Genomic DNA, 27,743 nt, shown 5'->3' with positions numbered 1-27,743 from the left:
AATGCAAATATACTTTGCAAGGGAATTATCTCCAGAGATTAGTGAATCAAGTTAAGTTCTCTTGACTTTCATCATCCAATCATGTGCAATCAATAATGCTGTTTTTAAAATAGTCCTTGCTTGTTAATTGGTATTCTTTGCAACGTGTACTTTCAGGATACTCACTAAGTAAGGTAAATCAACCCTCTGCTGTCTTCCACATAGTATGCTGTTTTAACAACTTCAGTGCCGGGCATTTTCACCCCCCTCCTGCCCAGGCCAATTGTGCAGTCATGCAACACTGTACCCAAATTAAACTTTCTTTTGGTGGTATTTAATCACTCCTGGATTTTTTTATTTTTTGAGACAGGGTGTGAGGAAAGGAATGCCATTAACCAGCAAGTCTCTTTAGATGTGACCAGCTGTGATTGGACACAGCTGATCACATGGTAAAGGGCAGTTGTGATTGGCTCTGTACCACGATCTGTTATCAGCTGTGTCCAAAGGATGGAGTGGTAACAGAGTGTGTCCCAGGGTGCACGCAGGAGGCACGCACATGGGAGGACATCCATGGACGTCCTCCCAGAACTGGAGGGTCACACTGTAGCCATCTTTTGTCTATAGCGCAGGCAGGAACTGGTTAACATCTCTACCATGGTGGTATGACAATTCACTCCTTCAGCCATGTACAGTAAATTTGAATGATTAACAGCTATGCAGACTCCATAATACCAAGGAAGGGATTATGTAACTAGAACAGGGCAGTTCCACTTTCACACCTCCCAGCCTGTTCTTAGACATTCAACATCTGCCTTTAACACATTCCATGGTTAGCTGGTGAAGGTGTCTATGTTACTTGTCTGAATATACTGTAAATACTGGGGTATGTACCTGACACTCATTAGGACTGAAGTTGCTTGGATAAGCTACAAAATGTCTTCCACATTACAGGATAAGCCCGGTCTACTGTGACTAATTACTACTCACTGATTCCTTTTCATGCTTTAGTACACACAGTGGGGTTTATTTACTGAAGCTAGAGAGGGCAAAATCAGTCACACTTCTGCTGAGTAACCAATCACCTTCGAACCTCAGCTTGTTTAATAAAGCTTTGGCAATAAAACCTGGAAGCTGATTGGTTTATTTGCAGAAGTGTGACTGATTTTGCCCTCTTTAGCTTTAGTAAATAAACCCCAATTTGTCCACAACGTGTAGGACCAAGGTATTAATGGTAGTGGAAATTATAGCAATAAAAGGAAATATTACATACTGTACATATAAATGCATAGATTGCACTGCTAAAAAATAATCAGTTCCATGTAATTATGATACTCAGTCTAAGGTAATGGTAGAAAAATGTACAATGCATAATTTGCAGGTATGATGGGGTTCAAGTGAGGTGTCTGACTGAATAACTGTTTCTATTTCTCTTCTAGCAACCAACTAGCTTACTCCTACACTATGTTGTCATATGATCACTGCCAAATGACTGTAAAACTAATATGTCAGCTCCCAATCCCTCAACTCTGACTTATACTTTAAATTGCATGTATATTATTAGGTGTAGTGCAAAATTTTAGTTTTGCTTTAACCATATGGTTTGGGATCTCCTGGTGGAACTTACACATTGCTGTTTGAATATATAAATCCTAAAATTAAACTGTTTTGAAAAAAAAAAAGAAAAAAAAAATGAAGCCGCTTTTAAAATCTTCTCCGGAATATTGTTTATTTTAAGCTCACATGTTAATAGCAGTCATAATAAAGGCCACGTGGAAGGTTTTGGAATGGTTTTGATAAGTCATCTTCAGAGCTGGTTAGGTGGCCATATACCAGGTAGAAGTTCCATACCCAGGATGCTCTGCATTCTAGATTAAGTTGTAAAGTAATTTTTACAGATCAGACAGGAAGTCACTCCTTGATTTAACCAGTCTGCTGGAAGGTTTAATAAACACTAGAAGAAGTTTGAAAAATTTAACAGGAATGACGATAAGTAAAGAAAGACAAAGAGCCCCTGTGGAAATATTTGTCTGTGCTCTTTGGAGGAGTTTCCATCACCAAGTAGTATGTTTAGGTCAATGTAACATCATCTACATTGCTGTGTTATGTCTGCTTTTCATACACTGCAAAAGAGAAAATTCTGTAATTAGTTGTGGAATGTGCAAACATTATTTTCTTTCCATTGTATGATTCAGGACTTTATTCCTGAAAAAAGTACAAAGATCAGTAAACTATAGGAGCCGATTCTATTATATAGGTTTTAGGTTATATAATAAAACAATGAAAGAAAACTGTATAGCCTGGTATTATGCACTATTAACTTTTTTGTATTACTATATTTTCACATTTTGGATTATCAGAGGTCACATCTGCTACTGTATGCCATAAACAAGGAAAGGATACGAAAGAGATGATTAAGAAAATTGCAGCATGTACGAATACTGTGTGAGCTTACCCTATCAGAGCCTAATGGAGAAACTTTTTATAGCATAGATTTATCATAAACCAAATAGTTCCTTCAGCCAATTCTAATTACATGGTGACGTGTAAAATGAAAATATACAGTATAGTAAATGTAAACCTCCAGCCAAATCTTGTTTTACTGCAGTTCCCAATATGTTCCTGCTAAGTCAGAGCTGAAACTCTGTAATCAGTAAATCTCATGCTTCCTATTAATTGAAGAATGCTAGCTCTGGCTCATCAAGGGGCATGTCAGACCTCTGCAGAAAGAGCACTGCTTCTACACAGAGAGCAAAGGTCCTACTCAGCAGCATGCTGCCAAAGAACGTGATATTCTACTGATGGTGTGGCTATGTTTCAAAGGAAACAAACCGTAGGACCATGTACACCTTTTATTTTAAAGCACCTGGGATCCATTAAGTTGATCTCAACCTAAATTTAGTTGGGATTTAATCCTTTACTTATTATTAACCTGTAAAATATCCCTTGTCATTTCATATCCTTCAACGGTGCCCTTGCCCCTCACTGTAAAATTGCTGTCAGTATACTGCTGGTTGCTGCCATCTTGTCTTTTATGTCAATGGCCTCTGCAGCCACAAACCTGTCTATCACCTGAAGTTCCACTGGAATCTTGTGCATACATGGCATAATCTGACAGAATGCATATTAATGGCACCTGACAACACAAACAGTGCAACGCTGTGCCAGGAGCATAGACATTGGGTAGAGGACTTGAGCAAAGGCAGCCTGGACATTCCGACTCTTTCAGAAGTATTGATTTGAGTGACAATGAAATTGCAGAAAGACAGCATCTTGGTGAAGGAATGGCATGCTTTGTATGTCCAGGTATGGCATTTTTCCCTGCTGAAATTGGTTGCAGAAAGTCAGGGGTTGTGATAGGATCTCTTTAAAGAGAAGCCCGACACGTGAAATTATGATGCAATATCCTTCTATATTTTCCATCCATAATATATCAAGAATTAGTGTGTAAATTCTGTAATTACTTGTCACTACAGAAGTCTCATTAAAATAACACACTCTGATTGCTGTATGTAGGTGGAATATGTCACCAGTAGAACTCGGCAAAACTGTGTTTAATCGCACAGCTAAAAAGGTATTTAATAGCCAAAGGCGATGCCTCCATCCTTGCAGCTGTTCCTGGAATCTCTTTTTTTAAGACAACTGGAATCAAAGGGCATTAAAATAAATCACTATCACACAGTTATATTTATTATATTATTATTATATAATTATTATTATTATTGGATAGGATTAATATAGCGCCAACAGTTTACGCAGCACATTGTATTTGAAAGTTTTTAGTACTACAATTTTTTAGAAAGGTTTCTTGCTTTTATGTGCTATATTTCCTGATCTATGATCTGTTGTTTATGGTAGTATATAACATTTTTTTTTAGAACAAGAGTAATTGACTTGTATATTTGGCAGGGCCAACTCTCCTGCCCAACTGAAATCTACTCAAGCATGCCTGTATAATAAAAAGATGGTAGTATGACAGTTAAATCTGCCTTTATATGAGGTAGGTGTACAGTAGGACTATTTAAGTGTTCCCCAACGTGACCCAGAAGATCAGCTTGGAGGTCAAATTATTATAGCTGCCAGTCGGGTACCATAAGTTGGCTTGAGTAGTCCATCATGAATATCAAAATTATGTGTATAAATATGTGTGTGTATAAAAATGCATCCAATATTGGAATGTCTTTTTTTTATTATGCCTCTTTACCCTTTCTCTCTACCTTACATCACCTTCCTTATTTCACTTCACTCTTTGGTTTTAACCACTGCCTCCCATTTTTTGCTCTATTAAAGCAGTAGTAAACTGTAGCACAAAAATAAAAAAAATTGGGCACCGAGTAGTTTAAAAAAATAATATGCTAATATGCACCGCATGCTAGCACATTATGACAGACTATTTTTTTGAAAATTATTTTTATTGAATTTTTAAACATATTACAAACATGCCACTCGCAAAGTGACAACATGAAAAAAGAGAAATAAAAAAAAAATAAAAAAAACCTATAGAAGAGTCATACAACAGCACAATTGGCCAGCATGGCTCTGACCAAAAGTAAAGGACTAGCTCAGGAGAAAAGCTGACTACATTACCACATAAAGAATTATTTTCTTTTTACAATAGTAATATATGCAACCGTCTATGGCATCCAGATATACAATAAACTCTGCACAGATGAATCATACATGAATTACTGACTTATACCTATCCCCAATCAAATTATAAATCGGAAGCACTACATGCAGATCTCTCAGATTATACGAACCGGATCTAACTCACTATTCCCTCATAAAAAGCTAAAAATACTGTGGGACTGGTCACTATAAGACTGGACAACCATTTTTTTTTTCTTTGGTGTTTATAAAGAAGAAGAAAGAGTGATGAAAATAGAAAATGAAAAAACAAAACATGAAGGGAAAAAGAGGGGACATAGTAAGGAAGGAAGGTAAGGGATTCGGGGAAGGGGGGGGGGGGGGTGGGGGTGTCACAAAAAACTGAAAAAATAAACTGTTAGTGTGTCTCAGTGGGATAACCCAGGAGCAACTGTTTTAGAATACTGTTTATGCTTATGCTGTAAGGACTAGATCTTTCATATTAATTATTTCTTCCACCTTAATAAGCCAGAGACCAATGGTAGGTGGCTGCAGACGTTTCCAAGTAAGGGGATGCAAGACTTGGCAACGTTATGGAGGTGACGAATAATTGATCGTTTGTAAATCTTAGCTTGAATGATGGAAACATGAAGAAGAAAAAAGGCTGGATCATCCAGAACCTCGTGATCTGTACATTTTTGGACAATCCTCTGGACCTCTCTCCAGTAATGTTCACGTTTGGGGCAAGACCAAAAGATGTGTAGCAATGTTTCCCGCCCCTCCTGGCATCCCCAACAATGGTCAGTAGTGTTTGGGAAGACTTGGTCTCCATGACTGTACACTTCGCTGGTTCTCATCCCACTTATCCAACTGCACCTTTAGCATTACTTACCATTTTACTTCCTCCTCTCCTCTCCTCTCCTTTTCTCTGTCAGGGTCCCCCAAGGTTCTGTTCTTGGACCTTTCTTATTCCCCATCTCCACCTCCTCCCTGGGTCAGGTAATAGCCTCTCATGGTTTCCATTACCATCTCTATGCTGATGACACCCAAATCTATCTCTCTAACCAAGGTGCTGATTAAATAAATACTAGCTGCTCACCTTAAAGTCTGGCTCACAAATTATAATGAGCCAGACTCATTTTGTGCACTCTCAGGTGCCAATAGGGCATGGGCTGAACACCTCTCTTATTCCATTCACAGAGTAGGGGATCTGCTGGGTAACACATGATATGGCCAGATTCACTGTGTCCACTCACACAGCAATCAGATAAGTTGGGGCATCAACTCCTCTTACTCCTCTCTCCCACGACAGGATGACACCATAGGAGGAAAGACACAGAATCTAGTGCTCTCTGACACCCTCACTTCTTTCCTAGACAACTTATCTGATTGCTGTGTGAGTGGATACAGTGGATCTGGCCATATCCTGTGTTACCAGCAGATCCCCTACTCTGTAAATGGAATAAGAGAGGTGTTCAGCCCATGCCCTATTAGCCCCTGAGATTGCACAAAGTGAGTCTGGCTCATTATAATTTGTGAGACATTTTTTTGGGCTAATCGGCTAGTATTTATTTAATCAGCACCTTGAGTCACCTTGATGGGGATTGGAGCACCAGCACTTTTGTTTGCTTGATTTGCACAGAAGATTCCATAAGGACTTTGCATATGATTTCACTTTTGGAGTTTAATAATTAATTATTAATTTAATTAATTATTTATTGTACCTCTTTACATTATCACTAAGTTATAAATTATTTTGATTGTTACGATCATTTTAGCACGTGCACTTTGCCCACTGTGTCACTTTGCACAGATTATGTTATATGGAGTTTGCAATTTATTAATTTATTTATTTAATCATTCACCACTTGAACATTCAATATTACTCTTGTCACCAGTGTTGTAGCACATGCACTTTTGTCCTTTGTGACACTCCACCTACTGGCACAAATATTTTTTAACGTTATAACACTGCCATATTATTAATTTGTTGCACTTTAGAGTGTTATATATATATATATATTGGTATTTTTTTGCACTTTAGAGTGATATATATTTTCTTATTCCTTTGGCGCCACATTTTTCTTTACTCTATTACCAAAAACTGGGTTTCCTCCTTTCTGATGCTTTGCCAGGCTCTAACTGCAGCTGTCTTCAGTTGTTCTTTATTAGTGGGTATTGCTGCCTTTAGTTTTACCTTCAGAAAGTGAAATGCATTCTCAATTGGGTTGAGATCAGGAAAAAATGAGGAATGCTTGGTTGGAAAAACCAAACCATCATTCCACAGAAAACATGGACTTTCAAAGGCACATCGTAGAATGAACTAACGCGACTCAAAATTTCTTAAAAATTATAGATTTTTATTACATAGAAGATATGTTAAAATAGTGATGGGAAAAAAACAACCCTGGCTCAAAAAACATACAAAAAAAAAGAAACAAACACTAAAAGCAATATCCAAAATAGTCCAAAATGTTGGTTTATTACTATTTTGGATATTGCTTTTAGTGTTTGTTTCTTTTTTTTTTTTTTGTATGTTTTTGAGTGATGGTTGTTCTTTTTCCCGTCACTATTTTAACATATCTTCTATGTAATAAAAATCTATAATTTTTAAGAAATTTTGAGTCGCGTTAGTTCATTCTACGATGTGCCTTTGAAAGTTTTCTGTGGAATGATGGTTTGGTTTTTCCAACCAAGCATTCCTCATTTTTTCCTCAATGTAATTATTTGGATGATGGCACCTGTTGGGTAGTTAATTTCTTATTTATTGGGTTGAGATCAGGTGATTGACTCAACCATTGCAGAATATTCCACTTATTTATTGTTGCCTTTGTAGTGTGTTTTGGATCATTTTCCATCTGTACTGTGAAGCGCCACCCAATCAACTTTGCTGCATTTGGCTGAACCTGGGCTGACAGTATATCTCTAAGTCTCCATATTTAATAGTCATTTCTTTTGCATGGTTGCGCTATTCTTTTTTAATATACATGTTGCTTGGTCCATAGCTGCACCGGCTTTAGATATACATGTTCAGGGTTTGCTCCCCCAATTTTTTGCTTGTTTATTATGTATTCGGTCTGACCAGACTTCTGTGGTTGAGCATCCCACCCCCCACACACACCTGTACTCTATCAGAGTCCACCATCAAGTAGATACAGGAGGAGTCCTTTGTAGTGCATTAGCACATCCATCCCAGCAAGGAGTGTTGTCTCCAAGGGTTGGAGAGGCTGGATTCACCCCTTTTCTATGGATAGTGTAGGACCCACTGATAATGGAGTACTTTGACGCAGTGGTGGGCTTGAGCACGATATGGCCATATGATGGGACTAAACCCCCATTTTTATTTATGGATTGTCTCCATATTTAATAGTCATTTCTTTTGCATGGTTGCGCTATTCTTTTTTAATATACATGTTGCTTGGTCCATAGCTGCACCGGCTTTAGATATACATGTTCAGGGTTTGCTCCCCCAATTTTTTGCTTGTTTATTATGTATTCGGTCTGACCAGACCTCTGTGGTTGAGCATCCCACCCCCCACACACACCTGTACTCTATCAGAGTCCACCATCAAGTAGATACAGGAGGAGTCCTTTGTAGTGCATTAGCACATCCATCCCAGCAAGGAGTGTTGTCTCCAAGGGTTGGAGAGGCTGGATTCACCCCTTTTCTATGGATAGTGTAGGACCCACTGATAATGGAGTACTTTGACGCAGTGGTGGGCTTGAGCACGATATGGCCATATGATGGGACTAAACCCCCATTTTTATTTATGGATTGTCTCCATATTTAATAGTCATTTCTTTTGCATGGTTGCGCTATTCTTTTTTAATATACATGTTGCTTGGTCCATAGCTGCACCGGCTTTAGATATACATGTTCAGGGTTTGCTCCCCCAATTTTTTGCTTGTTTATTATGTATTCGGTCTGACCAGACCTCTGTGGTTGAGCATCCCACCCCCCACACACACCTGTACTCTATCAGAGTCCACCATCAAGTAGATACAGGAGGAGTCCTTTGTAGTGCATTAGCACATCCATCCCAGCAAGGAGTGTTGTCTTCAAGGGTTGGAGAGGCTGGATTCACCCCTTTTCTATGGATAGTGTAGGACCCACTGATAATGGGGTACTTTGACGCAGTGGTGGGCTTGAGCACGATATGGCCATATGGTGGGACTAAACCCCCATTTTTATTTATGGATTGTCTCCATATTTAATAGTCATTTCTTTTGCATGGTTGCGCTATTCTTTTTTAATATACATGTTGCTTTGTCCATAGCTGCACCGGCTTTAGATATACATGTTCAGGGTTTGCTCCCCCAATTTTTTGCTTGTTTATTATGTATTCGGTCTGACCAGACTTCTGTGGTTAAGCATCCCACCCCCCACACACACCTGTACTCTATCAGAGTCCACCATCAGGTAGATACAGGAGGAGTCCTTTGTAGTGCATTAGCACATCCATCCCAGCAAGGAGTGTTGTCTCCAAGGGTTGGAGAGGCTGGATTCACCCCTTTTCTATGGATAGTGTAGGACCCACTGATAATGGGGTACTTTGACGCAGTGGTGGGCTTGAGCACGATATGGCCATATGGTGGGACTAAACCCCCATTTTTATTTATGGATTGTCTCCATATTTAATAGTCATTTCTTTTGCATGGTTGCGCTATTCTTTTTTAATATATCTCTAAGCACTGCAGAATTAATCCGGCTGCTTCTGTCTTCCATCACATTATCAACAAACACCAGTGACCCAGTGCCACTGAAAGCCATGCATGCCCATGCCATCATACTACCTCCACCATGTTTTACAGATGACATTGTGCGCATCGGTTAATGAGCTGTTCTAAGTCTTCTCCACACTTTTTTCTTCCTGTCATCCTGGTACAGTAAATTCTTAGTTTCATCCATCCAAAGAATGCTTTTCCAGGATTGGGTCTGGCTTTTTTAGATGTTTTTTGCCAAAGTCTAATCTGGCTTTTCTATTCTTCAGGCTTATGAACAGTTTGCACCTTGTGGTTAAACCCTCTGTATTTGCCCTCGTGAAGTCTTCTCTTGATTGAAGACTTTAACAATGATACACCCACCTCCTATAGAGTGTCCTTCACATGTCTGCATGTTGTGAATGGGTTTTTCTTTACCATAGAGAGGATTCTGCGATCATCCACCATTGTTGTCTTCGGTGGATGTCCATGCTTTTTTTGTTGCTGAGCTCACCAATGCTTCTGTAACGGGGTTTTGGGGACGCCCCCTAGTGTCTTTGGGGTCCCTAAACCTAGTTAACTCACTATGCCTGACAGGCGGGTCCTGAGCCTCCACTATCTGGGAGCTGGGGTACATGTCTGCGGCAGTGCCTCCACTCAGTGGGGCATCCGGGGTAAAGATGTGGGGTCCCACTGGGAACATACTTGGTGCAATGAGACTGACACATCCTAACTGGAACTAACTTTATATAGTAAGTAGCAAATGAACCAACATACATAGGAAAATACAATAGAGTAACGTAGATAACAATGCAATGTGGATTTTCCTCACCCACCCACTAGCACACCTGCGTCCCACCCCTTATCTTCGCCCTAGTGGCAGTTGGTGCACATAGGAGAGTTGGGGCCCTTATAAGTCCTGTTCCCCAGAGTCACTGAAGCAGCCTGAAATGTGCAATGTCCACTCTGAACCTCAGAGTCTTTACTATGAGTGAGGAGACAGGTGCCCTGTGGTGATACAGGGAGAGGCTTGGCTTACCCTCACAACACTATTAACCAGATCAGTCCGCGGCAGTCTCCTCTCACAGAATTCACCAGACGTCTGGACTCAGTGCTTGTCTTTGCCAGCGGGTCCCTCTCTCAGCTGGTGTGGTCTTGGGTGAAGCAAGTTTTCTCAGCAGGGTTCTATCTCTGTGCTGCAGTCTTTCATGGCTAGAAGCCTGTCCTCTCTCTGGCTGAGCATGTGGTAACTTTTAGAAGTCTTACAAGACCTCCTTCCTCAGAGCTGTGCCCGGAAGTCCTAACAGGACCTGCGATGATGCCACAATCATGAGACCGGAAAAGCAGCCAGTCATGTGATCAATGCTCAATGTTTTATTAACAGCATGCTGAGTCCATCTGCCATCTACTGGACATTTCAGATAATACAGCCTGTGTAACTCCACAGGGTTACACTTCTTTTTTCAGAATGTACCAAACTGTTGATTTGGCCACTTCCAATGTTGCTGCTATCTCTTCATTTTTGAAGCTTTACAATGGCCTATTTCACTTGCATGGAAAGCTCCTTTGAACGCATGATGTAGGTTCACAGCAAAAGATTCCAAATGCAAATCCCACACTTAGAATAAACTCCAGATCTTTTACCTGCTTTATTGATAAAGAAAGAACAAAGGAGTAGCCCACACCTGGCCATAAAACAGCTTTTGATCCAATTGTCCAATTACTTTTGGTCCCTTGAAAAAGAGGGATGGCTATTCTTAAGAGCTATAATTCCTAAACCTTTCCTCTGATTTGGATGCACATACCCTCAAATTAAACCTGAGAGTGTGCACTTTCAGCCCATTACCATTATATAACTATAGCTTGGATATTGTGACAAACTTACTCAGGACAGGGGCTTTTGGACGGGACTGCAGGCTAACCTTTTGCCTACTGACTATGGGCCCTGGCTTGTGAGGGAACACTGCTCTTTATGGGGTGTCTGCTGCGGTGGAACCTTGGAGTAATGTTACTTTGGATTCAAGTCCACATCTCCCCAAGACACACAGACTCTGAGACTCTAGGCCTGGATCCATGTTGTCAGAACTATTGGGGCTTAAAGGAATAATATGAGGCCCATACATATTATTTTACATATTGTTATATGGGCATCCTGGCAGACATCTTTGTCATAAGGTGAATGTAAGTTCATTATCCTTGAGTGAAGATTCTTACAGAAAATTTTAGTCTTAGCAAATCCTTTCTCGGGCCAATAAATGAAAGGGGCCCAGACATCACGCCAAGATAAGGACTAGCCATGGTGCCAGGCTGGGTTATATTGAGAGTGATGTCATTCTTGTCTCAATTTCAACAATGGACAAGGGATCAGGATGTTCCAATTTTTTAAGGGTTCATTTAAAAACTGCTTGATGAAACATTGTTATTCATTGTAGTGATTGTATTGGCAATAATGTTATGGTATTGTTTTATTATATGAGGCATATATATATACAGTATATATATATACCGTATTTGCCGGCGTATAAGACGACTGGGCATATAAGACGACCCCCAACTTTTCCAGTTAAAATATAGAGTATGCATAAAACAGTGCAAGTGGATTAAACTTTTACAAATTCACTCTAAAGCTGAAAGGAAGTATAAAACAATAAATCCATGGGAGCTGCCATGCTCTACAACCCCCCTCCTTGCATCCCAGTCCCCTCCACAGTACCCCTCCTTGTTTCCCAATCCCCTCCACAGTCACCCTCCTTGTATCCCAGTCTCTTCTACAGTTGTCCCCCCCTTACTTGCACATTACTCCCTTTCACAGTGCCCTTTACAGCCCCCCCCCCCCCTTACCTTACACAGCAGATAGAGGATGCAGCATGTCCGAGCATAAGGCAGGAAGTGTCCAACTTTCCATTTAACAGGCAGATTGGTTGCTAGGACCGCCCCTAGCAACAACAAATCACAGGCTTTGTAACTTAGACAGCGGCAGAAGTAGGGGCGGGGGAGCCTGGATGGGAGTTCTGTTAGCTTAGGCAGTCTGTGTGGCAGCATAGCTGAAGTGCTCTCACTCCCCCACCGCATATTCTCCAGTTCGGCTCCAGCATCCGCCGTATAAGACGATACCCGGCGTATAAGACGACCCCCGACTTTTGAGAAGATTTTCCTGGGTTAAAAAGTCGTCTTATACGCCGGAAAATACGGTATATAGGCCTCCTTGATTGAATAAGTTCAAGGAATGTTTTATATATATATTTACTTTTCTATTATTCAAACGATATTCATTATATATTGGGGGGTGGTACTTCTTGAATTATATGTGTAATATTATTGATATAGTAGGTATACGCTTTAAATACATAGAATTAGGTAAATATGTATACCATTTTTTTTTTTTATGCATAAAGAACTAATTGGTATCTTGGACTTCACTTTAAGTTACTTCACTTTCAATTTATTTGGAGAAGGAATGTTAATGGCGGTGGTTTCAGATGTTTTTCAAGCAATATATATCTTAACCACTTTATGACCGGGCCTATTTTTGACACTTGGTGTTTACAAGCTAAAATCTGTTTTTTTTTTGCTTGAAAACTACTTAGAAACCCCAAACATTTTATATTTTTTTTTAGCAGGGGCCCCTAGAGAATAAAATGGAGATCGTTACAATATTTTTTATCACAGCGTATTTGCGCAGCGGTCTTCCAAACACAATTTGTTTGGAAAAAAAACATTTTTTTAATTAAAAAATAAGAAAGCAGTAATGCTAGCCCAATTTGTTTCCATAATGTGAAAGATAATGTTACACTGAGTAAATAGATACCCAGCATGTCATGCTTCAAAATTGCGCACGCTCGTGGAATGATGACAAACTTTGGTACTTAAAAATCCCCATAGGCGACACTTTAAAAACTTCTACAGGTTACCGGCTTAGAGTTCCAGAGGAGGTCTAGGGCTCAAATTATTACTTTTGCTCTAACGATCGCGGCGATACCTCACAAGTGTGGTTTGCAAACACGGTTTACATATGTGGGCGGGACTTCCATATGCGTTCGCTTCTGCACGCGAGCTAACGGGGACAGGGCACTTTAATTTTTTTTTCCTATTTATTTTATTTATTATTTTTTATTTTTACACAGTTTTAAAAAAATTTTTTTTGATCATTTTAATTCTATTACAAGGAATGTAAACATCACTTGTAATAGAAATAGGCATGACAGGTCCTCTTTATTGTGAGATCTGGGGTCAAAAAGACCTCACACCTCACAACTACACTAAAAAAGAAAAAAAAAAAGTGTTGGAAAAAATATCAGCCCTTTAAACCGGTTGCTAGGCAATGACGTTTGACATCGCTCCGGTCCTCCAAGACAATAAAGTCGAGTGAGGGCCATCTTGCCCTCACTCGACTTCCTGTCTCTGAGGATCCAGGATTGGATAATTTTCCCCTTTGCCGGCGGGTCCAGTAAGCAGGGAAAAACGTCCAGGAAGCAGCGGGAGGGGGAGGTCACCTCTTCCGCGCGCCGTAAGGGTGATCCTGCTACTAATCCGCCGCTGGATCCACCCTTATCACCCGCTGGTTTCAAAAATACCGGGGTATGGCAGCTATCTGCTGCCATAACCTCAGTATTAAGTGTCAAAGGACCGATGTAAATCGACGGTGGGCGGGCGGTCGGTAAGTGGTTAAAGGAGCCAGAAATCTGACAGTAACTAGCATGGGGGGTAAGCATCTTAAGAGATTTAGATTTTTCTCCAAGGCTTAGGTCAGAAGGGGTATCTTTGAGAAAATAGTTGAATTAAATTATTTTTCCAAACTTTTATATGGACAAACAGTGCCCCCTGTTGATAATGGTGAGGTAGCGTTACATAGTAAATGTGGCCCCATCTGACGTGTTTTCACGTGGAAAACAAAAGCCACGCCCATATTCCCAAAGTATAAAAGTTGAATGAAAATTAAGTAGGGGAGAGAATTGGAAAGATCGAGAGAGGAAGGAAGTAGGAGGAGGTTCTGACACACTGATGGGAAACATCTTAAGCTGATGGCAAGCTAATCAAGGGAATTGGGACACCAAATTGACTTCTGAGACAACAGACATTGAAGTTTTTTGGTAAAGTATACATTTTTATTTTTCCATAGGCAATTTGCTTGCCATATACATCTGACTGAACCATTAGATTTTCTTTATAGCATCAAGATTTTACAGTAATTTAGATCATTCTAACTGCAGTATGATCAATCTATTTTACAATCTTGGGAGATTATACACATGTAAGATCCCCTTGAGGCTGATTTCAGTTCATAGTAAATGGTGCAATTGTGATGTATACTTAAAATAAATTAACTTAGTAGAAGTTTATCTTTATCCCAAAAATATTCTTGGCTTGTAGCCAGTTTTGGTGCATGGTGTAACAGTTTTTGTCCATGCATTTTTAAAACATTGAGTTGTGAACATCTGTTGGCTGAGAGAGATCACGTGTCAAATCTGTCAAATTTTGTTTCCATATTTTTGTGAGCTGATGAAAAGCTATTAATTACATTTTAGAAGTTACGGGTTTTGGTTACATTGATATTCTGTAATAAATAATATCCTTTGATTGTTTTTTTCACATTACCCGTGTGATACATATTATTTAGATTTTGTTCCACATTTTGTATTTATTACCAGTTATATTTTGACATTATTCTGCACTGATTTTTAGTTAATAAATATATATATATTTTTGCATAAAATTGTATTCATCTTGTCTTCAAGTTAGCGCCAATAAACGATCTTGAGTTTTTGTTGATTTATGAAAATAAATTGAGAATCTCCTAAATTACAGATTCTTTCTTGTTTGCATAAATAGACCCTGTTTATCAGAGCAGTATAAACATTCTGACAATGTTAAAGGCCTAGCTGCCTATTGCCAAAATCGTGACTCGGTGGTATCATTACCTAATTAGGTTACATACTATTTTCCCCTTAGTACCAGAGATTTATTCAGTCTCGGGTGACATACATACATCTTTTGGTCTTGCTCTATTCTTCAGGTCCATACAATAGTTCAGAGGTTTACAGGTACTGAAAACTTCAGCCATATTTTTTCTTTTACACTGTAATGTAAGCTCTAACGAGCAGAGCCCTCTGCTCAGCGCTATATAAATCCTGTATAATAATAATAATAATATAGTCCCTATCAAAGCTTACAAAAATTCAGTTGCAAGACATTTAGTTAACCTCCCTGGCGGTCTGATTATGTCAGAATTTTTGTGCTAAAAGCGGTACATTGTTTTGCATGGAAATATGTTGTTTTTTATTTTAGGCCTGTAATTCTTAGGAATAACCCACTTAACCACTTAAGCCCCGGAGGATTTGGCTGCTAAACGACCAGAGGGTATTTTGCGATTCGGCACTGCGTGACTTTAACGGACAATTGCGCGGTCGTGCGACGCTGTACCTAAACGAATTTGGCGTCCTTTTTTTCCCACAAACAGAGCTTTCTTTTGGCGGTATTTGATCACCTGTGCGATTTTTTGATCACGCGCTATAAACAAAAAAAGAGCGTAAATTTTGCAAAAATAGCAATATTTTTCCCTTTTTTTTATATGAAATTCCCCCAAAAAAAAATGTAAAAATCAAAATTTTTTAATATTTTCGGCCAATTTGTTTTATGCTACCTATGTTTGGTAAAAAAAATCGCAAAAAGCGTATTTTGATTGGTTTGCGCAAAAGTTATTGCGTTTACTAACAAAGGGAAAGATTTTTGTCATTTTTGTTGTTTTTTTTTTTAACGCGTAATGGCGGCGATCTGCGATTTCTTTTGCGGTACTGCGACATTGCGGCGGAAAGATCGGACCCTTGACTGACATTTTTGACACTTTTGGGGTTACCAGTGACATTTCTACAGTAATCAGTGCTATATATATGCACTGTTACTGTAAAAATACACTGGTAGTGAAGGGGTTAACTTTATTTGAGAGGGAGGGGCTGTGTGTGTCCCTAGGGGCGTGATTCTAACTGTGATTGGCTGTGGCTTCAACTGTATGCAGAGTGATCAATGGATCTACATAGTAGATCCATGTGATCAGCTCTCATACAGAGAGGAGAATGACAGGCAGCTTGTTTACACAAGCTGCCTGACTTTCTCCCTCTCCCCCGCCGATCGCAGAGTGGCCGGCGGCGATCGGGTCCGCCGGTCACACGCGCGGGGGGGTCCGTGACCACGCGGGAGCGGGAGCGCGCCTCTGGCGGCGCGCGCTCGCTCCCTAAACCCTCACAGGCGAGCGACGTAGACCTACGTCACTTTGCCTGTGAGGGGCTGACCGCCGCCGTAGATAGTCGTGCGGCGGTCGGCAAGTGGTTAAATCTGTCCAAACAAGACACACATCCCACTAGTACACATCCCAGGTATGATTAAGTTTGAAACACAAAATCTTAAATTATAATATAATAATAATACATTTTATTCAATAATATAATCAAACCAAAAACACTGAAATATGTACAAACAAGGGGTGCGATATTACTAGTCACTGTAATAAAGGTTCAGTAAAAATCTCGGGTATGAAATATTTTGAAACATGGGACTGCACAAAGTCTGACGTCACAATCGGGACAATATTATCTGGTTTCTTTTCTTATTTTCCTTCCACTGTCATCTCTTTTCGAGCAACAAACCACGCACATCCTTGTAGGTGCTGACTTTTTCTCAGTTGGTGGGATGTAGTCCATGAAGTGACGACCAGTCAGGCGTTCCAGGTTGACAATGCCAACAGCACGACGTCCAGATCTGTTCACAGCCATTGATGGTGTTTGGTGACTATGAAAGATTTGTTTGGCAACTTTACAAATAAAGCCTGCATGATTTAAAGGCTTGTCACTCTTTTTTTTTAGCAGAATGTATGCATTCCACAAGCATTGCTCAAGAAGATGTCTGAAGATCTTTTTATAGTTTTTGTTTTGCTGCTTCTTTATAGCTGGGTAGAATGTCATTGCTTGGTCGGCTCTGCCGATACCTCCCATGGTGTTGTTGTAGTCTATCACTACTTGTGGCTTCATGACTTCTTTCCCACCTTTCGTGCGTACCATAACAGTGGAGGTGTTATGCACTGTACTCATTAGGCACACATCTTTCTTGTCCTTCCATCGCAGTGCCATCATTTTGCCTTTCTGCCAGGCAACCATTTCTCCTGTCTTAAGCTTCTTTTGGCAAACATTGGAGGCATGTCGTGCCGGTTAGCCCTTACGGTTCCATAGACATCAGTTTTGTTGTAAAAAGTGGGTGTGAAAAGGAACTCTGGAAAAACCAGTCCGTACACACTAGCAGCGCTCACTAGGACGATCCAGATATAAAACCATAAATATTAAATGTATGCAATGATGTGTAAAACCTTATAAAATCATGTAAATCACTCTATCCTTAGGTGACAACTTCACTTAAGTACTGCACGGAGGCACATATAATTTATAAAAAGTTCATAAAAAGTTCATAATAGTTCATAACAATTCTTGAGATCTTGGACTAGATCACAATATCCCACGGTGTTAGAATGACTACTCCTGGGCCACCATCACCACACCTCCACAACGTGTCCCCCTTGATAGTGAACACTCACCAGACCATGGACTTATATTAGCCTTGTCAAGAATGATGAGGTATCCGTTCCGTGGTTAGGGTAATCTGTGTGTCTATAGACAGCTTCAACCAAAATCTCCAATAATAAATCTCCTGAACTTGAGCCTCAGCAGTATGTGTAGGCACCAGTGGAATTTAAACCATGTGAAGCAAAGAAAAGGGGACTAATAGTGTAATTCCGCAAATGTAACAATACTTTATTAATTCCCCAATCCCCATAAAATTGCACTCACAATGTAACAAGATACAGTCAGCATGTAAAATTTGAGGTCATGGACGTCTGAAGCCTCGGTGACTCACCGCTACATTCACAGCCTGGGGGAACCCGATCTCAGACCTCCGTTGTGACAGCAGATGGTTGCGTGCTCACGCCCTATCAGTTTTGTTGTGACGTAGAACCTCATAAAGTTCAGGAGACGTATAAAAATTGTCCGTTGTTACACAATAGCCCTGATTTAGCAATGGCTCAATCAGTGAAAGAACAGAAGATGTTGCCACTCCATAATTGCTGTATTTTTCATCAAATTTTGTTCCTTTTCCAGTGTATATCACTGAATTCCAAATGTAGCCAGTTGATGATTCGCACAGCATGTAGGACTTTTCGCCAAATCGCACCCTTTTTGATGCAATATTCTGAAGAATCATTTAATATACTTCCCAATTTTTTTTAGTTTTGGTGCAGGATGAGTAGTTTCATCAAATTCTTCATTATTGTCAAAGTGCAGATATTTCATTATGAGGGAAAATCGGTATTCTGACATGACCGTGCCAAAGAATGGAGTGGCGAATAATGAATTGGTTATTCAATACCACTTCTGCAGGGGTTTCCCCACCACTCCCTGAAGAATTATTAGGCCCAGAAATTTCCAAAGGTCATCTTTGGTCACTTTCTGCATCTTGCAAACCTCCGATATGTAGTGCATTGTTGGTCTTTGTACAGGTTAGTCTCGGTAACAATTTTTTCAATAACTTCATCGGTCATAAATAATTGTAGGTATGCCAAGGGGTTGTCATGGTCAACATCAACGTACCAGGTGCTCCTGTAAATGGGAATCTTGGGGGCGCTGCCTGATCCGTACCGTAGTCAAAAGAGCACCAAGTCCGCACATCGCTGAGCTCAGTCGCAGAATTGTCGCTGTCGTCGTCACTTTCCGTACTGGATGACGAATTTTCCCACGAATCGCTATCGCTCAGTTATTCAATTAACTCAGTTTCCCTGTCGCTGTTTTCCAATTCATCTAAAAGTGCATTTGTGCAAAAAGAATGCTTCTTGGACGCCATGGTCGTTCTCAAATTTCCACGCACAAAGAACTGGAAAAGCACAGGCAGGGCACTGGAAAAGTCAGCAGGTGAAATTCTGAGGTAACTGACTTGATACAGTGTAATTCGTTAGGATAACAACTTTGTATCATGTCATTTATTTTATTTACTTTTTGAATTTGCCCGGCGGTTCCACCCCTCTGCATTTCAACGCTCACAGGGAAGGAAACAAGAAGACAGGTGCCGGGATCCGCCAAACACACAGCAGGAAGACGGAGTGAGGATGCCTGGAGGACGGCGGGCTATGGCAGGGGAAGGTGAGATTCATTCTGGGGTAATCCAGAGTGTGGCTCGGGGCTACCTCTTTTGGTACTGTATATTACCCTGAGCCATACTCAGGAATACCGCTAGGGAGGTTAATGTAGTGTGTTCACGCATCCCTGCACTATGGAACTCTGCATCTCCCCCATGTGGAGAATAAGACAAGCTCCTTCAAAGGAACTGATGACAAGTTACAGTCTACTTGGCATTATGGGAATGAATACTCTTTCACAGAGGTGTTTAAACAGATTACAGGCTGAATAATATACCAAAGGACCCTTTTAATGCTGTTTGCTAGCCTACTCTGTCTCCAACTTTTCTTTCTCTGATTTATATGCTTCCCTGTTATTTCCTCTTCTGACTTACTTCAAACTAGGGTCCCACAGCCCTCTCCTGCTTGGTGTACCTTCTTACAACCCCTTCCTTTTCAGGCTGTTCTCCAACCCATCCTGACATAACTTTTTCTACCTTTGTTCTCTTATCATGTTGTTTGTCACCCCCCCTGTTTTGTCTCTGGACCCCTATATCCTTTGTTACTTTGAGTCTTCACTCTATCCTTATAACCTTCTTTAGAATGGGAAGCTGTTAACCTTTTCCTGCACTTCTACCACATTTTTTACCTATTCAGCGATCTGGTTGCCTGCAGATTTTGGGCATAAGGTACCATTACAACTTCTGATTATGTTACTCTAAATGTTAGTTATACGTTGTAACATTTTATTATGATTTTTTGCTTCACGTGTTTGGTGATACTCTTCTGCTTAGTACCATCTGTCATGGTCATTATGATTTCCAATATAATGCTTTGAAAAATAATTCATACCCCTTGAATTTTTCCACATTTGTCACGTTACAACCAAAAACATAAATGTATTTTATTGGGATTGTATGTGATGTGTATGTGGATGAGTTTATGAAATGGATTGGATGAAATTCATTCAATCTGAAATTTACAATGGAATGTGATCAACCCAGAGTAACCTTCTTCAATATTCACATTTTAAAGGACAATGGAGGGTAACGTAATGACAGATCTTTATCGTAAACCATCGGCTGCGAATACCATTCTGCATGCCTCGAGTGCTCATCTCATCACAAGAATAGTATACCCTATGGGCAATATCTTAGACTGAAGAGAAATTGTAGTAGGGAGGAGAATTTTCTTATTCAGGCAAGGAAGCACAGAACTGTCTTCTAAAGAAGGATGTCTTAAAAAAGCCTTTAACCAGTTCTGGACCAGGAAAGGATTTGTCCCCTTAATGACCAGGCCATGTTTTGCGATTTGGCACTGCGTTACTTAGCGGAACATTGTGTGGTCGTGCGACACTGTACCAAATTAAAATTGATGTCCTTTTTTCCCACAAATAAAGCTTTCTTTTGGTGGTATTTGATCACCTGTGTATTTTTTTTGCTATAAACAAAAAAAAGCGACAATTTAAAATATATATATATATATATATATATATATATATATATTTCACATTCTGCTACATAACATTCCCAAAAAAAATTTAAAATTAAAAATTAAAAATTTTCATCTTTTTATGCCAATTTGTATTCTGCTACTCATTTTTGTTAAAAAAGAAAAAACAAATAGCAAAAAGCGTATTTTGATTGGTTTGTGCAAAAGTTTAGTGTCTACAAACTAGCGGAAAGATTTATGTCATTTTTTTTTTTTTTTTTACTAGTAATAGCGGTGATCTGCCATTTTTAGCGGGACTGCGACATTGCGGCGGACAGATCGGTCCCCTAACTGACATTTTTGACACTTTTGGGGGGACCAGTGACTTTACTACAGTAATTTGTGCTAAAAATATGCACTGTTACTGTAATAATGACACTGGCAGGGAAGGGGTTAACCTAGGGGTGCTCAAAGGGTTAATTGTGAGCTTAGGGGAGTGTTTTCTAACTGTATGTACTTGTGAAATGATCATAGAGACCTGTGATCCTGTATAGAAGGACCACAGGCGCTCTGTGATCATTTCAGAGAAAATAACAGTCAGCTGTGTTTACAACAGCTGATCGTCCTCTCTCAGCAGGGAGCGATTGCGGGTGCCTGGCGGCAATAGCGGCTGCCGGTCCCATGGATCGGCATCCCCGATGCCTAGTGGGGGCGGGTGGCTCGCCCCCCCCCGCACCACTCCAGTGAACCGTAAACCGACTTACCCCTTTGTCGATTCGCGCAGCTGAGCCAGCCTGCGGCAAGTGGTTAATAGAACTAAACGGAGATCAGGTGACTCTCTCCTATATACCCATCGCAAACTAAATGTGAATGAACCCACAGGTATTATCACCAGTTTTTCTCAGAATCACACCCAAGTGGAAAGAATTTTATCATGCCACTGGCATCTATTAACCACTTCTGGACCAGAAGGATTTGCCCTTTTAATGACCAGGCCCTATTTTGCGCGTCCGCACTGCGTTACTTTAACGGTCCACAGAGACATATGATCCTATATACCAGGGGTAGTGAATTAAAAATCAAGGAGGTCCGGTCGGTGGTCGCTAAAATTTTCTTTGGGCCGAGGTCCGAATCTCAAGTTTGCTATGACTTGAGATAATCTAAGTGGCATGCTGCTAGGCACATTTTATGTTAAGGGGCACTCTAAAGGGCGCATTTTATGTTAGCCACTTAAGCCCCGGAAGATTTTACCCCCTTCCTGACCAGGGCCTATTTTGCGATTCAGCACTGCGTGACTTTAACGGACAATTGCGCGGTCGTGCAACGCTGTACCTAAACGAATTTGACATCCTTTTTTTTCCCACAAACAGAGCTTTCTTTTGGTGGTATTTAATCACCTGTGCGATTTTTTGATCATGCGCTATAAACAAAAAAAGCGCGTCAATTTTGCTAAAATAACAATATTTTTCACATTTTTTTATATGAAATTCCCCAAAAAAATGTAAAAAAGCGTATTTTGATTGGTTTGCGCAAAAATTATTGCTTTTACTAACTAAGGGAAAGATTTTTGTCATTTTTGTTGTTTTTTTTTTTAAATGAGTAATGGCGGCGATCTGCGATTTTTTTTTTTGCGGGACTGCGACATTGCGGCGGACAGATCGGACCCTTGACTGACATTTTTGGCACTTTTGGGGTTACCAGTGACATTACTACAGTAATCAGTGCCATACATATGCACTGTTACTGTAAAAATAACACTGGCAGTGAAGGGGTTAACTTTTCTTTAGAGAGTGCTTCTAACTGTGATTGGATGTGGCTACTAGTGTAAGAACAGAGATCAACGGTCCTACATAGTAGAACTGTGTGATCCTCCTTTCATTCGGTGTAACGGACGATCGCGAGTGCCCAGCGGACATCGGGTCCGCCGGGCACACGCGCGGGGGGGGTCCTAGAGTCTCCCAGGCTAGCGACGTAGCCCTACGCCGCTTTGCCTGTGAGGGGCTGACCGCCGCAGTAAATAGTCGTGCGGCGTTCGGCAAGCGGTTAAGGGGCACTCTGATGGGCACAAAAACAGTACTCCTTTACATCAGGTGTCCCCATGACAGTGCTCCTTTACATCGGGTGTCCCCATCACAGTGCCACCTTACATCAGGCATTCCCGTCAGAGTGCCCCCTTACATCAGGTGTCCTTATCACAGTGCTCCTTTAACATAAAATATGCCCATCAGTGTGCCCCATAGCATGCATAAATATGTCCATCAGCATGCCCCTTAACATAAAATATGCCCATCAGCGTGATCCTTAACATAAAGGGGCAAGCTGATGGGCACATTTTATGTTAGAGGCACTCTGATGGGAAGAACAAAATGTGCCCAACAGCGTGACCCTTAACATAAAATATGCCCATCAGCGTGCCCCTTACCATAAAATGTGCCCATCAGCGTGCCCCCTAACATAAAATAAGGGGCACGCTGATGGGCACATTTTATGTTAGCGGGCATGCTGATGGGCAAAACAAAACATGTAAATCAGCGTTGCTCTTAACATAAAATGTGCCCATCAGAGTGCCCCTTAACATAAAATGTGCCTATCAGCGTGTCCTTTAGCATAAAATAAGGGGCACGCTGATGGGCACATTTTATGTTAGGGGGCACTCTGATGGGCACATTTTTTTTTTTATGAGGTACTCTAATGAGCACAACAAAATATGCCCATCAGTCTGAACACTTTATAAAACTCTCATAAGCTTTAAGAAGTGCAGCTATTGTATTAAACCACACCACATTGCTTTCTCCCTTTAACATGTGCCCCACATACCTTTAGGGCAGGAGTCAGCAAGCTGCGCCTGGAGCCTTGAGCCGCGAGCAGCAGGGGGGCGGGGCGCGCACATAATGTCACGCCCCAACTCGCTGCTCGGCTGAGAGGGAGCCGCAGTCAGGAGCAGGGGGGGGGGGGGGTGGGGCGCGCTCGTGACATCACGCGTCTACTCGCGGCCTGGCTGGAAGTGAGCCGGGAGCCGCAGTAAGAAGGAGGGGGGCATGGCGCACACACAGGACATCACTGGTTGCTGGGACACCCCAGCAAACCAATGACTAATTACAGGTAGCAGCCTCGCGGTCCGGAGCGGAAGCTCTGTGATCATTTCAGGGAGAAGGACGGTCAGCTGTGTTTCCAACAGCCGACCGTCCTTTTCTCTCTCTTCGGGGAGCGATCGCGGGAGTCAGGCGGCAATCGGAGCCACTTGACACATGCCTTGGCTTCTTCGCAGGCGAGCGATGTAGACTTACATGGTAGACTTACATTGTTCTGCCTGTACGAGCCAGCCTGCTGCAGTAAATATAATTAAGCGTATAAGTAAGCGGTCAGAAACTGGTTAAAGGATGACCCAATAGTGGCCAAGTATATTGGGGAGAGGCCCCAAGTGACATATCGCAGGGCGAAGTTGTTACGTGACCATTTAACTCACAGTCACCTACAGGATAGGACCTCCAGCTTACCTTGGGGTCAACGCAAAAGAGGCAAATCAAGGTTTGGTAATTGTAATTACTGCAACTGGATGTGGGTCAGTGATAGGATACATCTGCCCATGGGCATCCGCAGGTAGGGGCAAGGGGGGTTAAATGCCCCCCCCCCCTGTAATCTCAACTTCCCCTTTCAAGTGGTTGTTAAGCCACTTTATACCATCCTGTCTGGTTTGTTTAATAATCCTGTGTGCCCCTGTGTCTTAAAAAAATAAGCCGTTCTTTACCAGTTTTCAGAAGGCCGAGCACCGCTCACGTGAATCGTCAGCTCTCTCCTCTCCCCATATGACAGCTTCCTGCAGCGGGTTGGGCTAAGGATTCCTCACTGATGTCAGTGGTGAGGGGAGGAGGAGGAGGAGGAGAGAGGCGGTGGGTCACATGAGCAGCGAGTGGCGCTCTGAAAACCTGTACAGCTTATTTTTATAAAACACAGACACAGGGGCACACAGGATTATTAAACAAACTGCAGACAGGATATAAAACTTTAAATGTAACTACAGCAGCAGGAGGGGGGGGGGGGCACTAACACAGGAGCAGACAGGTAGGGAGAGAAGACAGAGAAGGACAGGAGGGCTGCAAATGACGGAGGCACGTAAACTGACCACAGTGTCAAGGCTCAGCAGCCATGGTATACCGTGGTCAGTTAACATAGGTGATAAAAGGGGCCAAATTACACAGCAAAGCACTGTGCTGTATAACATGCTTTAAGGGAACAGGATATATATATTTTTTTTTTTTAGGTTAACAAATGTTTTAAAAATAAATGCTGGTGTTTGCTCTTTAAAAATAAATACTCAAAATAAGTATAATGACTAAGCCCCTCCCCTTCAGGACATTGTTGAAAAGGGGCGGAGCATGGGTGACCAAAAATGATGCCCCCCCCTGAAAAAAGTCCTGCGGACGCCCATGCATCTGCCTAATGTTCAAACATGGACCCCTTGAGAATTAACAAATTGTCAAACAATAGGAATTGTCTACTACATGGCATGTCTATGTAAGGCCTACTATGTAGATAAAACTAGAGCTTTCCATAGGCGCATTCGTGATTACGTATATGAAATTAAAAATTACCTAATGGAATCAGCCATCAGCCGCCATATTGGTTTATATAATAACTTTAACTTGGATTACATGAGGTTTTTCACATTAGAACATGTAAAAAAGTCACCTAGGGGAGGAAATATTGACAAACGATTGTTACAGTTGGAAACTCAGTGGATCTTTCATGCTACTAAGCCTCCAGGCCTTTATGAATATATCAGCTACAAATCTTATCTGTAATTGTTTTTTCCCCAATCTGCTAATTTTCCTTGCACCTCGGTAATCCAAGGTTTTTGTAATGTAATTCCTCTAGCATTCTCAGATAACTCTATCCAGGAGTTGGACAATATTTACTACTGTTTATAATAAGTTTGATGTTTTTGCGATGTGGTTAGGCCATTTCAGAGGGATCAGGCCCGTCTCCTCTATTTAGGATGCCCAGGACAAAGGATGGCTTTTCAACCGCAGGGTGGTCCCTGTTCTGGGGGGGATGGGGGTCTGCTTCTTGGTACTTAATTCGGAAAGTGTAAGCCCTGTCGGGGGGCCTTGCCTGTAGGAGATTATCTATTAATGTGTGGACTGTTTTGTCTGGTATGTTATGAAGATATGTTTTAGCACTCTTGAAGGTGCGCTATAAATATGGTATGTACTCTTGGTAATGTTTCCACAATGAGACATTGATTTGTTGTTTCTTTCAAACTCTTGGTGGTTTTTAAGCTGCCATCTATGTTAGTTTCATAAGATGGCGTGTTATCTGCTTGTCGTAGATGAATTTTTATTGCCACAGGGACTATAACATGGCATCATCTGTAGTGTTTACCTATATCTATAAATTTGGGTAATTGAGCTGTTATCTACGTTAAAAGCACAAGATGGCGTCTTCTGTTTGCTTGCCTCAGATGAATTTTTATTCCCCTCAGTGACAATAAGATGGCAGCTCAATGGAGTGTTATCTATAACCTTTATATGTGGCCCCCGATATATGGGCTTGTGATGGGACGTGGCTGTTTTCCTTTGTGTCCCTCTACCTCCTCCTGCTTCTTCCATTATATGCCTCTGTTTGGTGAGATAAATGATGCAGTGTGTGGGCGTGGGACCACAGCCGTCCATCCCGCCATTATCGCGCATGCGCGGGTTCTGGCACATGCGCAATAGCATATTCCATTGAGACGGCAGTGGTTTGGGGTGGGAGAAGGGAGTGTTTTTGGTGCCAGATCGCCAATATAAACAGGCTTAACATAGGAAGATAAGCTACAGGCTACTCACCGTAGAAGGCTCTTCTTTTTTGGTGACTGACAAATAAGGGAAGTCGTGAGGACCTAGAGGTAATATGTTTGGCCGCTCTCATGTTTAAAGACACGGATGTAAGGATGTGTCAGTGTTGATTGTAAGATCTTATTGGTGTGTTTTTTTGTTTAATTAGATATACATCTAACCTTAATGCAGTTTGGCCTCTGCCTTGCATTCCCCCCCTTTTCTTTGGGGTTAGGTATGTTCGTGAGTGGCAATGGTATGTTAAATTGGTAGTTACTGTTGATTGTGTCTAAGAATAGGAACATTAATTGTGATTTTTTGTCCCTTCTTTTACCAGTGCTATCTAGATTCTGGCATAGTGGAAGTTAAGCCGATCGTTTCCTTCTCTCTCCCCTCCAGGGTTGGTGCGTTTTGGACTGACCCTTTCTTCCCCTGTTTTTGGGATCACCTAATCTCCGATGTCTTGGTGCTGATCTGGCCAGACATAGATGAATATCTGTGATCCCTCCTGAATTTGCAATTTTTCACAATTGTAAGTTGATGTAAATATTTCCTAATGGAAGTTATTGACTATGTAAGTGATAAGTTGTTTTCCTGACAGACTCCATGGCAGCATACGTATCGGGTTTGGCCCCGCCTCCAAACCTACCCATAGGACATCACTCCCATAAATCTTTGCACCTGTTCAGCACACGTGTTCCTTTTTTGTCCTCCTAATGGATTACCTGTATCCTACCTGAAGATGGATCCCAGGAGATGGATGTCTCTACCATTCGGGTATTGAGTTCTCCAATAAGCTCCAGCTGTTGCGGGGTATGGAGCAGGGGCGAAGATTCTTCTGACGTGCACCTTGGCCAAAAAGCCCAGCTGCTGCGGGTGGCCTGTACCCTGAAAGAATCATGAAGTCCGGTGTGTGCGGTATGCTCATCCATCCCTGGTGGCTAGCGGTTCGTTGGTGGTCGTGAGTACCCCTTGCCTGTCATATTTGTTTAACTCCATGGCAGCTTAAGTTTTTATTTCAGCTGGTTTTGTATGTTCTTACCTTATTTCCTGTTATTTCCTGGTGGCTAGGGCTACTGAGC

General features: G+C 41.3%; 1 protein-coding gene across 2 annotated transcripts in view; it reads right to left on the bottom strand.

Annotated features, from left to right (window-relative positions):
* Nucleotides 1-1,991: 1,991 nt before the first annotated feature.
* Nucleotides 1,992-27,743, bottom strand: part of TMIGD1 (transmembrane and immunoglobulin domain containing 1) — a 532,600-nt gene continuing 506,848 nt past the window's right edge. For both annotated transcript variants that reach the window (XM_082244949.1, XM_082244948.1), the window contains exon 6: nt 1,992-2,099. In XM_082244949.1, coding sequence (XP_082101075.1) covers nt 2,067-2,099 — 33 coding nt within the window. In that variant the 3' untranslated portion in view covers nt 1,992-2,066. The remainder of the gene's footprint in view (nt 2,100-27,743) is intronic.

Source organism: Pelophylax lessonae (assembly GCF_965119305.1).
Source record: "Pelophylax lessonae genome assembly, chromosome: 2".
Classification (NCBI taxonomy): Eukaryota; Metazoa; Chordata; class Amphibia; order Anura; family Ranidae; genus Pelophylax; species Pelophylax lessonae.
This window is presented reverse-complemented; position numbering and strand designations above follow the sequence as displayed.